The sequence below is a fragment of the Protomyctophum parallelum genome, assembly GCF_964188405.1.
Source record: "Protomyctophum parallelum genome assembly, chromosome: 8".
Lineage (NCBI taxonomy): Eukaryota > Metazoa > Chordata > Actinopteri > Myctophiformes > Myctophidae > Protomyctophum > Protomyctophum parallelum.
In genome coordinates, this window is record NC_139703.1 from 29,589,099 (window position 1) to 29,604,221 (window position 15,123).

At 42.1% G+C, this 15,123-nt stretch overlaps 1 protein-coding gene across 1 annotated transcript in view; it reads right to left on the minus strand.

Annotated features, from left to right (window-relative positions):
- The window catches only part of ppp1r16b (protein phosphatase 1, regulatory subunit 16B), a 141,561-nt gene that overhangs the window by 61,844 nt on the left and 64,594 nt on the right, over positions 1–15,123 (minus strand). Inside the window, exon 3 of the mRNA XM_083771426.1 lies at positions 2,985–3,055. Coding sequence (XP_083627552.1) covers positions 2,985–3,055 — 71 coding nt within the window. The remainder of the gene's footprint in view (positions 1–2,984; positions 3,056–15,123) is intronic.

The following is a 15,123-nucleotide window of genomic DNA, read 5'->3' on the forward strand; positions in this document are numbered from 1 at the left end:
CGGCCCAACTAGACTACCGGTAACACAGATAAAAAGCCAAAAGGTTGAAAATAATGCTTACGAACAAGTAGCGTGTGAGAAAACATGTAATCCTCTCCTCTGTAGCCTACTAATGTGTCCAAAGTCAGAATACATTAATTTGTTGAATACGGAGTGCCGTTCTTTTTCCCCAGCGTCAGAAACAATTTGAATGCTCCATTACACAGCAGTGTGTCAAATACTATTCCTGTTAAAATAATCTCTCCAACAAGCAACAATTTAATTAAAAGAGAACAGTATGAGTACCCAATATGAACTGTGCAGATCCTGTCAACTGTGCAATGTTCGACACTATTCACTATCACTGAGTGAACACCACTGACCAGACTCTTGTAGTTCTTAAATTGAACATAATTTGTTCTGATGATTTGTCATTTCCTCCACACGACCGGGAGGTCCCGACCTACCAAACTGTGGAATAAACTCCCTCTTGCGGTAAAAAAGAACGGCATACTGTACCGCTGTAGTCTGAAGACCCACCTCTTCAGACTGGGGTTGGGATTTTAACGATTCCAGTTCCTTAGCGATTCCCTTTAAACGGTCCGATTCCTTCACCATTCTCGCTATGAGCTTGTAGATCTGCTATTTTTCAATAGCTAAAGCATAACATAATACTAACACCAAAAGGGGTTCCCGCCCAAAATGGGTTAAATGATTCCTCCTAGGCTCCTATAAGGGGTTCCAAATAGACCCTTAACAGTCTGTAACTCTGAGAGTGTACAACAAATGGAACCAAATGAACCCTTGAAAATAAAAAAACGTTTGATAACCACTGGTATTGTAATTGTATTGTAACCTCCATATATGGTCACGCCTCGTGACATCACGCCTCCATATAATGGTCACGCTTCGTGACACGTCACGCCTCCATATATGGCCGTCTCCATATAAGAAGATCACGACACTGACCTCATCAAACCCTGGCTAGCCATACATGGAGAAGACTGGATCATAATATGGAGCCGGCCAGCAACTCTACATCTGACCTCAAACCTCAAATGCGACCTCCCTTCTCGCCCTCAGGGCGTCGCTTACTGGTTAACATACTGTAAGTGTTAATAGCCCTCTATTCTGATCAGTAATAATTGCTATAGTGTTTTTTCAGTAAAAGGGGTTTACAGAACCGTAATAAACTGAAAATGCATTATCCTGATTGGATATCTTATCCAATCAGGAGAGAGAACTCATACAGGATACATAAGGATACTTTAATGAAAAATTGGAACTGGAACAACATCAAATTGATTACTAAACATACACTATCAGAATATAGAGCCTTAACATTTTAACAAAAACTTTTTTTTGTTAAAAATATCCCTTACCTTACCTTAAAAGGAATAAATCACCCAAAAAATACTTGTTTTCTATCAATTACTCACCCTATGAAGCCTTGAATACATTTTGTTGCATAGAGCAATATTATATTTGAAACCTTTTCTTTGAAACAGAATTGTTTTAAGTAATTGTTCTTATAGTCTTGCGTTTGGTCTCCTAACACTTCCTATAAACCTACATTGGATTATTGGCTCAGGAATGCAACAAAGGTGTTTTTTGTATTTATTTATTATGTTTGCTAGGTTTGATGTTTACCTGGTCTTTGGAGTTGGAGCATGCACTACATTGTTCTCTTTGTACTCAATTTATGTGACTATTTACCCTGTTGTTTGTTGACCAGGGTCCACATTGCTTACTCTGTTTAGTCTAACCTCACACTCTGGTTAAGAGCATCTGCTAAATGCCTAAATTGTACATTTTGCTATTTTAAAAGGTTTTCATAATAATTGAAAAGGGAAATGTTTTGTAGTAGTTTCACAAGGCTTCCACTTGACGGCAACGATAATGTGTTTACTCCACTTCCAAATACAATTTATTAGTTTTTCACCTCCGTTTATCGTTGTTGCTCTGTATTGTATTGTTTTGCTGTACACAACAGTACTTATTCTATTTCTTACTCTTTAGCTGTACTTTGTAACCTTAAGTGGAACTCTCCTTTCAACTGAACCTGTCTGCCTGCCCGCCCGTCTGCCTGCCTACAGTACCTGCCTGGCTGTCTGCCCGCCCGTCTGTCTGTCTGTCTGTCTGTCTGCCCGCCTGCCTGTCTGTCTTCCCGCCCGTCTGTCTGCCTGTCTGCCTGCCTGCCGGCCGATCGATCGTCAACCAGGGAAGTAAATGGGGTTTCCATTACCTTCTCTAGTAAAACCAGAATGAGAAGAGTGGCAGGGTCTTAGAATGTGCATTGGCAATGTTGACAGCAAATCATTTAAAACTAAAGCAAGCCCCTTTCGTGCAGCCAATGCAGTGGCCTATTCGTTGGCGTGTCATGTGAAAACGTGCACAGATCTTGTGGCATAATTGTTGCTCTTAGTCTTGCTCCACAGTCTTTTCTTGCGGCAATGCAAGAACAGAGAAGAAAACAGGAAGATGAAGAGACAGAGGGAGAGCTCGCACAGGTTACAGGAAAACAAAAGAAATATCTACTGGTTTTCAACACTTTTCATTTCAAGGTCCACTATTTATTCAGCATGGACCACCATTTGATGAGATTTTGCCTCTCCACAATTCCATGCCGTATTGATGTGGGTAACATAGGAGAGACAACAGGCAAATGTTGATCAAAATAACAATTATTATAACATTTTCTAATTGTGTGTAGACTTCCTGTAAATTAAGTAATGCAGATGTTTAACAATAATGAAAGAGTGTAAAATGAAATAAATTGACACGTGAGAGTCCATTTGGTTTAATTTCACACTCTCAAGAGTTAAAGATCTATAAGGGTCCATTTGGTTACCAACTCATCATTTAGCTGGGGACCACCTGGAACCCTCTCAAGGATCACTGGTGGTCCCCGGACCGCTGGTTGAAAACCTCTGATCTACGTAAATGCATGGGTGGAGACAGACCAACTGTCAGACTACAGACTACAGACAGAGAGACCATCTCACCTGATGCAGGGCAGTGAGGCCATCTTCATTGCAGAGGTCCGGGCTCACGTTATTCTTCAACAGGTAGCGCACTGGTGGAGAGAGGGGGAAAATAACACATGGATTGAAACGGTAATACTTTACACTGTAGCTCTGTAGGAGGCTATAATCCATGATGGTCAACTCGCCTGCTGTTAGAGCTTAAATTTACGCAACTTGTCGACTATTCAACTAGTCGACTAGTAAATCCACTAGTTGACCTCATTGGTACTAGTTGACTAGTTGATGAGAAAATAAATAATATATATATACTTTTTTTTCTCCCGTTTTTGCGAACGCAGTGAGCCACTTACTATGACAGCAAGGGCTAAATGTCTGTGTGTGTGTGTGTGTGTCACGCTGTTACACCACCCGCCCGCCACCAGAGGGCGCAGCTGTAGCACACACACACACCACACACACACACACACACACACACACACACACACACACACACACACACACACACACACACACACACACACACACACACACACACACACACACACACACACACACACACACACACACACACACACACACACACACACACACACACACACACACACACACACACACACACGAGCTGCGTTCGCTTCACGCGTTTGCGCGTCTTACTTGTTGTAGGACTCAAGATGCTAGATTATAGTTAGTCACAGTACACAGTTTTTAAATTAAATGTACAAATATTATTTAAAAAAAGGGGCCTAGTTAAACAACTAGTCGACTAAGTAAACTAGGCAACTAGTCAACTAGACAAAAATCACTAGAAGTGAAAGCCCTAGCGTGGATGCGTATGTGTGTGCGCGTGTTATTCTGGAGCTAATCTCACAAACCTTTTTCTGGGGTTTTTTTTCTATAATTTACTATAATTTCATAATGGTTGTCAAATAACTTGAACTGAAACCTTTCCCAAATCATATTGTCGCTGTTGGTTGGAAACTGTGTATGACCAAAACCGTTAATCTTGTATTATTTTTTATTATTATTATTATTATTTTTATTTTTATTTTTTTAATTATTAAAACTTTTTAATGCAGTGAAAATAGATTGAGCTTGTAGATCTGCTATTTTTACTACTTTTGTGCGACACCCCTAGGGCAATAATTTACAAAAGAAAACGTTCTGTCCAACAGCAACGATATACTGTATGTCTAATATAATATGTCTCCAAGAAGCACTTGCCGTTAGTACACAGTCTTGTACGTGTGCATAATAAGTAACTGCCATGGCATTTACAGACACCTCTAAAACAAATCCAATCTTCTCCCTCCATCAGCCATCACTGAAAAACACAGACTTTGTGATGCTACAGTACATGCATACCAATTTGTAACGTGTACTATAAGCTGCTCTATTGGAATGCTCTCTGCATTTCTGCAGCTTTTCAAACAAATGGGACTTTTATGACGTTGACCATATAATAAAATTGGTATTAGGTTTGAGTAACGCCTCCATTCCTCATATTTTACAATGAAAGCCTATCTACAGTATCAGTGAGTCTCCAGCTTAGCCTACTGTGCCCTAATGACCTCACCAATGAATCTGCCATCCATTAATCACATTGCGTCATACTACTTGGGTCAGCTGTGCAGAATCCCAATCAATCACATTTATATCAGCTGTGCCAGCCAGGATGTTTAACCAACAGACCTTTGGGGGGGGGGGGGGGGTGGATGAGTGACTGGTGTCTGATTGGTGGCCCGGGTGTGGAGGCAGGTTAAACCACTTTCAAGCCGGTGTCCCTATTTTTGGGAATGTCATTTTGGGTGACAATTAAATTCAAAAATCTTCCCTTACTTCTTTCAGAAAATGTCCTCGTTTAGATTTTCAGAAATAGCCAAAATCTGGTTTAACCATTTTAAACCTATACTTCTTTTCCTTATCTTGTTCCTCTGCGCCAAATCTCTTTGCTGAAAGCTCACAAGCTCACAAACGTGTCACAACGCACCGTGTTATAGACCAGCTATATGTCAGCTGAATCTGAAGCCTATTTCTACATTTAAAAATGCCCAGAATGGATGCTATAGGGGTTCATTCATGTGGGTAAGTGCTAAAGCAAGGCCCAGAGGCTGATGATGTAATGCCGCTTTGAGGATTATGCTGTTTGTCTGCCTGGTAGTCCAAAACACATAAGCTCCTTGAGTCTGGAACCAAATTAGAATACCAGAAAATCACAGAATATCGGCTAACACAAGCTACAAAACAGGAAGTTTGCTCTCGCCTGCTTTGTTTCATAGCCATAACCACCAGTGTTGCCAGGTCTGCTTTACTATAAACGTCTTTGGGCTTCTGTAAAGTCGATCGCTTGTGAAATTATATATATTTTTTTACCAGTGGCTTGAAAAGCACTGGTCTATGAATAGCCTTGAAAACTTCGACATACTGACGCGTTCTGATTGGCTGCCTTTCTACGCAACCCATAGAGGGGGGGATGCAACCAGACACGTTTAATGCCATATTCGAAACGGTCACGCGAGAGGCGCCGCCGCCATGATGCCTCAGCGAAGCAAAGCAGAGGCTGAACACAGCCACTGATTTAACAGTAACACATTCGGACGAACCGCGGACCCCCACGCCAACCTCCGCACCTCCGCGGGGACCCCCGTTGGACCCGCGGACCCCTGTGACTTTGACACATGATGAGAGATGTTCTTTGTACCTGCCAAGCCAATGTCAACACCACAACCAACAGCTGTGCGTGAGGTGCGACATATAATGGCTTGGAGAATGTGCTACCTGAGAGTGCACAAATACAACCAAATACAAATTACAAACAGTCCATTTGTATTTCCATCAGAGTTTGTTATAAAAGGGTTCTTTGGTTCCATTTGTAGTAGGCTTAGGCTACACTGTCAGTTACAGAGTCACCTCGACAGCTCCTGTTGTTGTTAATCAACGGCAATGGCACTAAGCGTAGTATAAAAAAATATGCTTCAATTGACCTACATCTACGGCAATGGCGGTGAAAGAATTAAAAATAAAATATTTACATTTCATAGCACAATTCTGGAGATATAAGGCAGCCACTGGTAATTAACTGATAATTGATCTGTTCTTGTCGCAGTGTGACACGTTGTGAGCTTGTAGATTGGCTATTTTCAAATAACTGAATAACACTGTATAAAGTGGTTAAACTGATTTTTAAGCTTATTTTGGGCTTGTTTTCGTAGACCTGTCCACTTGTTTCCCTCGCAAAATCTCGCTCTCGTTCAGGAAACGTCTGTGGCACACAGCAAGGGTTCTGTTCCACATCATTATGCCACCGTTTTCTTTGGCACACATTTTGGCACATTTCAGAGAAATACAATCACAAGTCTCCCTCCTGCCTTAATACATCCATCAGACTCTTTTGGTGTCAGCACATTCAGAAGTGGTCTACAGCATATTCCTGCTTTAATCAGCATTTATCTGTGTGACTGTGAGTGTTATCCCCCCTCCCTACACTCTGGGCTTATTATTTAAGGACAATTCATACTCCAGTTTTAGGTGAAAAGGTGACCACCGAAAAAAAACAACATGACGTCACGCTGCGATGATAAGCCACCACACATCTCTCCGTTTTTACTAACCACTGTTTCAGTGGTCACCTTGTATCACCTAAAACGGGAGTATATACATAGGCCATAATTTAGATCACTTCAGATCAATAACTGAGAGTTTATTGCTATTGCTACTACTTGTACTTGCCTGTACCTCCTCTCTGTCTCTCCTCTCTCTCTTTCTATCCACCAACACCAACACCCTAGAGTCGGGTTCTGCTTGCTCAGGGTGGGATCTCTGTCGGTTCTCTGCTCTACATGTAATGTGTCTCGAGACAACGATTTTTAACACTTTAATCAAATTGAATTGAATGATATTTTACTTTCCATGCAGCGGCTTTTCCGTTATTTCTGAACGCTGTGTGTGGGGGTTCAGCGACATTTCCCACTAACCCCTGGAAACCCACAGCCACCTCTGACACAGAGGCTGGTTTCATCCAGCTGAGAAAGGCCAGGAAGATGATCTTTTAGATTACGTTCTTCAATTGTAAATGCAGTGTGGTGACTACCGGTCCTAATGCCTTCACACAGTGGTATGCACGCATTAAGAGTAAATAATGCTGAAAGCGCTCAAAGGTTAGGAAATGTGGTTAATCTTTTACATACACACACACACACACACACACACACACACACACACACACACACAGTTACTACTGTGCAGTACTGCGTACAGTACTGTGTTTTTGTGAGCCTTTTTTGCCAAGTAAACAGGGTTACAGTATTCCTGTTATCTGAATACTATTCACATGACTTTTGATCCAAGGTTTTAATCATCCATATAAATAAATTAATAATCTTTTGGATAAATGTTTTCGAACTAGTTACATAATGCTGATTGTTTGTAGCTTTAAGACTCCCTGAAAATGGAAACATAATTCATTATTTGTTGTCATATTCGTCGTGCACCCATGCAGGGGATTATGCAAGCACACATCACATGATTTGTTTTTTATTAGTTTTAGCAGTCAAAGGTCATTTGTTGGCCTTTTATTCTTTATTTAGACAGGATTGTGCTACTGAGAGACCCAGAGAAACATTGGACAGAGAGATATGGGAGACCCGAGGGGAGTCGGAATTAGGGCTCCAAAGATTATTTTCTTAGCGATTATTCTATTGATTGCTTAATGTAAGTCACTCTGGATTAAGAGCGTCTGCTAAATGCCTACATTGTAAATTGTATTGATTCAATTTTTGATTATTTAAAATCGAAAATGTTTTTTTTAATGTGTTTTTGTTTATACATTTTAAACTACTTATAGCTGCTATAAGCAATAATATGTCAACATTTTAATTATTATTATTTTTTTTGTATTCAGACAACCAGCAATGGGTAAAACACTCGTATGTAGTCTCTGTGACACATCTAGGGGCCACAATCTGCATTCAAAGATGTTCCTAGAAGCTTTGCCATTGGTCGATTTGCCTGTCTACTACTTCTAGAGGTGTGACAGAGACAAAAAATGTCTTGGGAGCGTTTCATTTAAAAGCCACCTGTGCACAAGTGTTGACACTTAACAATGCACCTGGTTTGATCAATGTAGTGTCAAATGAAATAAACATAACATCACATAACACCGTAAAAAAGGTTTCCAAACAAAACAAAATTGCTCGTATATGCCGATCACGTTCTTGCGCATTAGTCTCAATCTTGTTTTTACCACCAACCTGAATTTCAGACATACAATGTATATGACGACTGTTACTGCAGCATTACACGAGCGGTGCTAGCTGAGGTAAAGTGGTTTTAATCCAAGCAGCGGGTTGCAGGGGAGAGTGTCATTTTCTATTAAATGTATTATGTTTTGTAGCAGCTTAGCTGATAGGGGCACAGCTGTTCTCATTTAACTAAAGCCTTTGCCACAGTAAAATGCTCAGTATTACTTTATCCATTTGTAAAATAAAACGCAACCAAATCGACCCGTTGGTTGCATTTTATGCACACTCCCCAAGTAAAATGGGGGACTTTAAAATACTTTATTTTGTAGCCATTGACCTAGAGGAAGACAAATTCTGCATCCATGTGTATGACTACCACATTATCATATGACACTAATCCCATTGTGTGTATTTATTTATTTTTAAGCAGAGCAGAACTTAATTATATGTACAAACGCACACACGGATGCCGTGGGTCTGCACAGCTTCTTTTTGATGTCACTGCGAGCTACAGAGGTCGGGTGCCATATCGTGACAGGTGATTTATTACGTCCATGTCATCAGCCACCTGATGACACACACACACTCGTACTCACACTCACACTCGTATTATATTCCACTACCAAACACCACACATTATACACAAACACACGGACATGCATACACAAGAGCAGATGTCCATATTATACACTCACTCTCCCTCTCTCTCTCTTTTTCACACAGTCACACACATACACGCACACACGCACACACACCAGGTGTCTAATGGGTTTATTGCTCGGACAAACACAGTCCAACAGGCAGGCTAGATGCTGGTACAGTACATGTGGTTTCCATATACACACATCCATCAACACTTCACATTTGCTTCCTGGTTAGCATCGCCAACGCTAGCAGACTGTCAGTAGTGAAAGTCTGCGGTTATGGAAACCAGAGCTTATGCAAAACTGTTCACCTTCACATGCACCAATATATACTACTATTTATACAAATGAAACAATTAACTTAGAAGTAAAATATACACCATTGGGCAAATAAAAAAAGGTAACGATACTCAACAACAAACCTAATTATAGAATATCGATAGATGATCTAGTCGTACAAACTCAATTCCATTCTAATCATAGAATATCTCTTGCGTAAATAAATCAAAGAAGCTCACAAGTTCAACCTGTTGTGGTGTGACGCGTTGTGATATGTTATCGCCTATAATGGCATGCCCAAAATAGTGATAGTGGTTAACTAAGTATTTATAATCACCTACCTACAATCTAATCATAGAATACAAGGTTTCCATTGTGGTCCATTGTACAGAAGTCTTCAGTAAATGGAGTTTCACAGTGTGTTTCACAGTGTGCTCACTGGCTCAAAATAAACTCGACACTGTTGTCGTTAACTTTCCAAAACGCAGACAGCCTGTGATTAATCTCCATTAGAATCAATCACACTACTGGCATCGCATGCTCACAACAAACTCAAAGTTGCAGGAACAAAAATAACAACAACTTTATTAGGAAAATTATTGTTAAAAAGGTTAAATACTGGTTGTTTAAAGACAATATATTTACATTAAGGCTTCTGATTAGGAAAAGTTTCATGTTGGGTTTAGGGTTATAGGACTAGACATTTATAGGTTTGGTTTAGGGGTCAGGGTTACATTTATACCTGCTTTATAACATAATTGCATGCCGATGTTGCAGCACAAGGCATGGTGAGAGTCTGAGTGAGTGAGTGAGTGAGTGAGTGAGTGAGTGAGTGAGTGAGTGAGTGAGAGAGAGAGAGAGAGAGAGAGAGAGAGAGAGTGACAGCGTGTGTGAGAGCATGTGTGTGCATGCAAGTGGTAGGTTTTGTGCATGCGTTTCTCATCATAAATTTTCAATGCATGAGCTGTGTGCATCCAACAGCACACAGTCTCCAATACAAGTGTTTTCCATGCATGGGTAGGTGCACATGTGTATAGGGCTGTCACGATCATGACATTTTACTTGTCAATTAATTGTGACACTAATAATTGTGATTAATTGTGTTTTTGGCATTTAGAACATCATGTAAATAGACAAATTCCACAGGGCAGATATGACAAATAACTTGAATATACAAAGAAATGACTGAGCTATAATAACTTGATTAAACTTGATTATATCAAATGATTGCAACTAGAAATGTAATAATTGTGACCCACATGTGTGTCCATGTCCATAGGTTTCCATGCATGTGTCCGATATATACTGGCCATGCAGACAGCCATCTATAATAAGCACACTCTGTATTCTCTTTGTTTGAGTGTGGAGAAGCAATCAGAAACTGACAGCTGCCTAATGGTATCTGTCAGTGGCAGAAGTCAGATAGTTTTGGCAGGTCTTCTCTCACAAAGACACACACCCGCCCGCCAGAACGCACACACCAACAGCAGCAACAGATTATACATTTTTGAAATATGCATTGGACAAAAAGGCAGATCAAAGGCAGAGAGGGAGATCGACACACAGTTGAGATAAGCAACACCAGGCATGCAGGTAAACACTCAAAGCAAAACGAAGATGTACACCCCCATCCCCGAAATGGAAAAATATATGCATTGGTATTAGATTGTTTGACACACACACACACACACACACACACACACACACACACACACACACATGAATGTAGTTACCTGTATGATGCGTTGTATAGAAGATAGATGGCTTGATCGGAAGGAGAGAAGAGCAGAGAAGGAGAGAAGAGCAGAGAAGAGGAGAGAAGAGCAGAGCAGAGCAGAGAAGAGGAGAGCAGAGAAGAGGAGAGAAGAGGAGAGAAGAGCAGAGAAGAGGAGAGAAGAGGAGAGAAGAGGAGAGAAGAGGAGAGAAGAGGAGAGAAGAGCAGAGAAGAGGAGAGAAGAGCAGAGAAGAGGAGAGAAGAGGAGAGAAGAGCAGATAAGAGGAGAGAAGAGCAGAGAAGAGAAGAGCAGATAAGAGGAGAGAAGAGGAGAGAAGAGCAGAGAAGAGGAGAGGAGAGAAGAGCAGAGAAGAGGAGAGAAGAGCAGAGAAGAGGAGAGAAGAGCAGAGAAGAGCAGAGAAGAGGAGAGAAGAGCAGAGAAGAGGAGAGAAGAGCAGAGAAGAGCAGAGAAGAGCAGAGAAGAGCAGAGAAGAGGAGAGAAGAGCAGAGAAGAGGAGAGAAGAGGAGAGAAGAGCAGAGAAGAGGAGAGAAGAGCAGAGAAGAGCAGAGAAGAGGAGAGAAGAGGAGGGAAGAGCAGAGAAGAGGAGAGAAGAGCAGAGAAGAGCAGAGAAGAGAGAAGAGCAGAGAAGAGCAGAGAAGAGCAGAGAAGAGGAGAGGAGAGAAGAGCAGAGGAGAGAAGAGCAGAGGAGAGAAGAGGAGAGAAGAGCAGAGAAGAGCAAAGAAGAGGAGAGAAGAGAAGAGAAGAGGAGAGAAGAGCAGAGAAGAGCAGAGAAGAGGAGAGAAGAGCAGAGAAGAGGAGAGAAGAGCAGAGAAGAGGAGAGAAGAGCAGAGAAGAGCAGAGAAGAGGAGAAAAGAGCAGAGAAGAGGAGAGAAGAGAAGAGGAGAGAAGAGGAGAGAAGAGCAGAGAAGAGGAGAGAAGAGCAGAGAAGAGGAGAGAAGAGCAGAGAAGAGGAGAGAAGAGCAGAGAAGAGGAGAGAAGAGGAGAGAAGGAGAGAAGAGCAGAGAAGAGAGAGAAGAGCAGAGAAGAGTAGAGAAGAGCAGAGAAGAGGAGAGAAGAGGAGGTACGGCTCAGTTCTAAAAGAGAAAGCTCCAGCTCCCGCTCCCTGTAAACGCTCCCCAGGCTTCTCTTTAAAACCCCTGTAGTCTTAGTGAACTGGACTTGAGTTACAACTCAACTGTACTTTGATGTTATACCTGACGAAGATGCAATGACATCGAAACGACGTTGTCGTCTTTACCTGTACCCTGTAAATAAAGGCTCTAAACTGCCGGAGACTGCTCCAGTGCCTTCCGTCCACTATATACCAGACCTGTTCCTGAGATGCACCGGACCAGCCTAACATAGGCTTGAGGCGTGGTGGAACCCTGTTGTGCTGTATTTTTTATGATGAAATTGTAAAGTATTGCAATCCAATTCAAGCGAGATAAAACATTGAGAGCTTCTCCTCTGCTGTCTGCACTGCAGACAGGGCCTGCTGTGTTGTGGCGTAGCTGTGGAAAGCCTGGTCCAGTCTAGCCCGCCATGCACAGCGACTAGTCTCTGTTTGTCTAGCCTGGGGGCCCCTACTACTGTAAATCCGGCACTGGCTGCAAAATTAACACATGCACCTGTACAGTAGGACAGTTCAAATGCCATTACAGTTCTACGTGCTGAACAGCTCAACAGTTGAAACACCATAAGAACAAAAGGACGAAAACAATGACAAGACATCTTTGCAGGAGTCCTTCAGCACACTAAAGCAGACTTTTCATGATAGCATTGTGAAGCCTTGTTAGTTTGAACATCCGTTTGATTCGCAATATGAGGCACCATTATCTTGAAAAACATCTGTTTATATTGTGATACACTGTTGCATAATAGTGTGACAATCTGTTCATTTCATTTCATTCATACAGACAATAAAGTAGGCTTAAATCTCATTACTTTGACTCCGCTTAGCCTTAATGGGAAACATCAATCTGTTCCTCAATTAAAAGTGAACTGATAATTCACTTTACTTTCCTCTCCCGAGTTTTATGATAAAACAAATGAAAGAAAGAATGCAATGGATTAGAGAGAAAGTTAAGGAGCACTGAATGGGAGGGGAGAAGAGGGAGACTGATAGGCAGCATTAGGGGGAGGTAGTAAGAGAGAGGGGACATAAGAGTGAGTAATGAGACAGAGTAATGAGAAAGCAAGATAAAGCAAAGGACAAAAATGCAAGGCCACAAAAGGAATGAGTGAATGAATGAATTGCATGTGATATATCACAGCAAACGTAAAGGGCTTTGAAAGGAGACACCAGAGGGGAAGAGCGATACAGGAGAGCAGAGATATTAGAGCCGGTTAGAAGTTTATGACGCACAGTGTAGTATGGGGGTGATGCACATCAGTCTCATCCACCAACCGCTAGGACCAGTGGCGCCAGGGAGGACACGCACAAGACATTATTAACCCTACCTCTAAAGCTTGCGTTATACGTTCTGTAGTTGCACAAACATTACGGATCTACTAGCCCTAGAACATGACTGCCATGATAATTATCATGACAGTCATGCAGTAACTTTGCCCTGTTTTTTGCGCTCGCTGCATTTACAAGATTTCCGTATATATAAACATTCAGATTTCAAATATAAAGTACTCACAAAGTGTCCCACGGGTGTTAGTTAGTAGCAGCGCCAGCGATTAGAAATGCTGCGTCCCGCGTTGTTTAATAAAAAGCATTTTTGTCCGAGCTCCCCGGCTACTTTTTTCAAACGGGGTTCGTTTGGGAAATCCACAGTTGCACACCGGGAGCGCACTCGCCTATTAGTCTGTATTGGCAGGGCGGTCAGCCTACCTATATCGAACACACCGAGTGCCACCCTCCTCCCGACCGATAGGGGCGCGTAGTTGAAAGCCAATGGCAAAATAACACCTCGGATAAAAATGCTTTTTATTAAACAACGCGGGATGCAGAAATTCTAATCGCTGGCGCTGCTACTAACTAACACCCGTGGGACACTTTGTGAGTACTTTATATTTGAAATGCGAATGTTTATATATTTTAATTATTTGTAAATGTAGCGTTCGCAAAAACCAGGGTGAAGTTACGTCATGACTCTCGTATGAATACGAGTCATGTTCCAGGGCTACGGATCTACAAGCTCTAAATTGTATAGAGGGTATGCGTGTGACATCATCATCAAACCAGGAAGTTATGCGGGAACGCCTACTGAGTGGCAAAAAACTACTTTATGGCCTTGACAGCCCATACATCCAAACATAAAAGTCCTATCTGATTGCATTAAACAACGTTGAACAATGTTAAACTCACTTTGCATGTTGCTTTGCCACTCGATATGCCATTCACTTTAAGCATGCGCATACCCTCTATTCACACGTCGTTCAAGTATAAACTAGGCAAAACTCTAACCCTGATCCCCAAGCCTAACTTGGCAATGGCTAATACCCTAACAGCAACCTGATCATTACCGCATATTGACCCTCAGCGTAGTAAAACAAGCACGCACGCACAAAACTTTAAATTGCGGTCCATCAATTTGAGGGTCACTATGGAGATTATCTGCGTGGTTCCAGTGGCAGCAGAGAGGGGAGGCAGTGAGTTCCTAGGCAGGTCCACTGCATTCCATGAGAGGGAGGAGAGAGAGAGAGAGACAGTGTTGCCAGGTCTGCTTATTCTAAGCGACTTTGGGCTTGTTTTCCTGCAAAGTTGCTTGTAAATATCGGTCATTGCGGGTTGCGTTTTTTTTGGGGGGGGGGGTGGGCTTGTTTCTAAAGTGCAGTTGCTTATCTGGGCTTGCAGCCTAAAGACATTTTAATTTCAAACATTTTCACGTCAACGACCGCCCAAATTAATCCGTTGTGTATTCGTCTGTGGATCCCCATCTGAAAAGATTCAGTTCCAATAGGAAACCGCAGGCTGGGACTGGGGGGCCTGGGCTGGCCTAGTGGTCCGGGCACCTAGCCTGCTGATCCTGACAATGTGTCACGGGTTCGACTCCCGATCCCGTTTGCTGTGTGTAACTAAAGGCACAGTCAAAAAAGTCAAAAACAAAGAGTCACTTCGTCTAGGCTCGTTTTCGTGCACCCGTCAGCTTGTTTCTCTCACAACATCTGGCATGCTGCTGCCGTTAGATGCTTCCCAACAGATAAAAGCGCAGCAATGAACAACAACAAGGGAAGTTTATAGACCCACCCCGTTCCTTCCTGTTGTCCAAGACGAGCGCACCGATAACGCCACTGTGTATCTCACTGTGTTTCTATAGCGGCCATCTCGTTC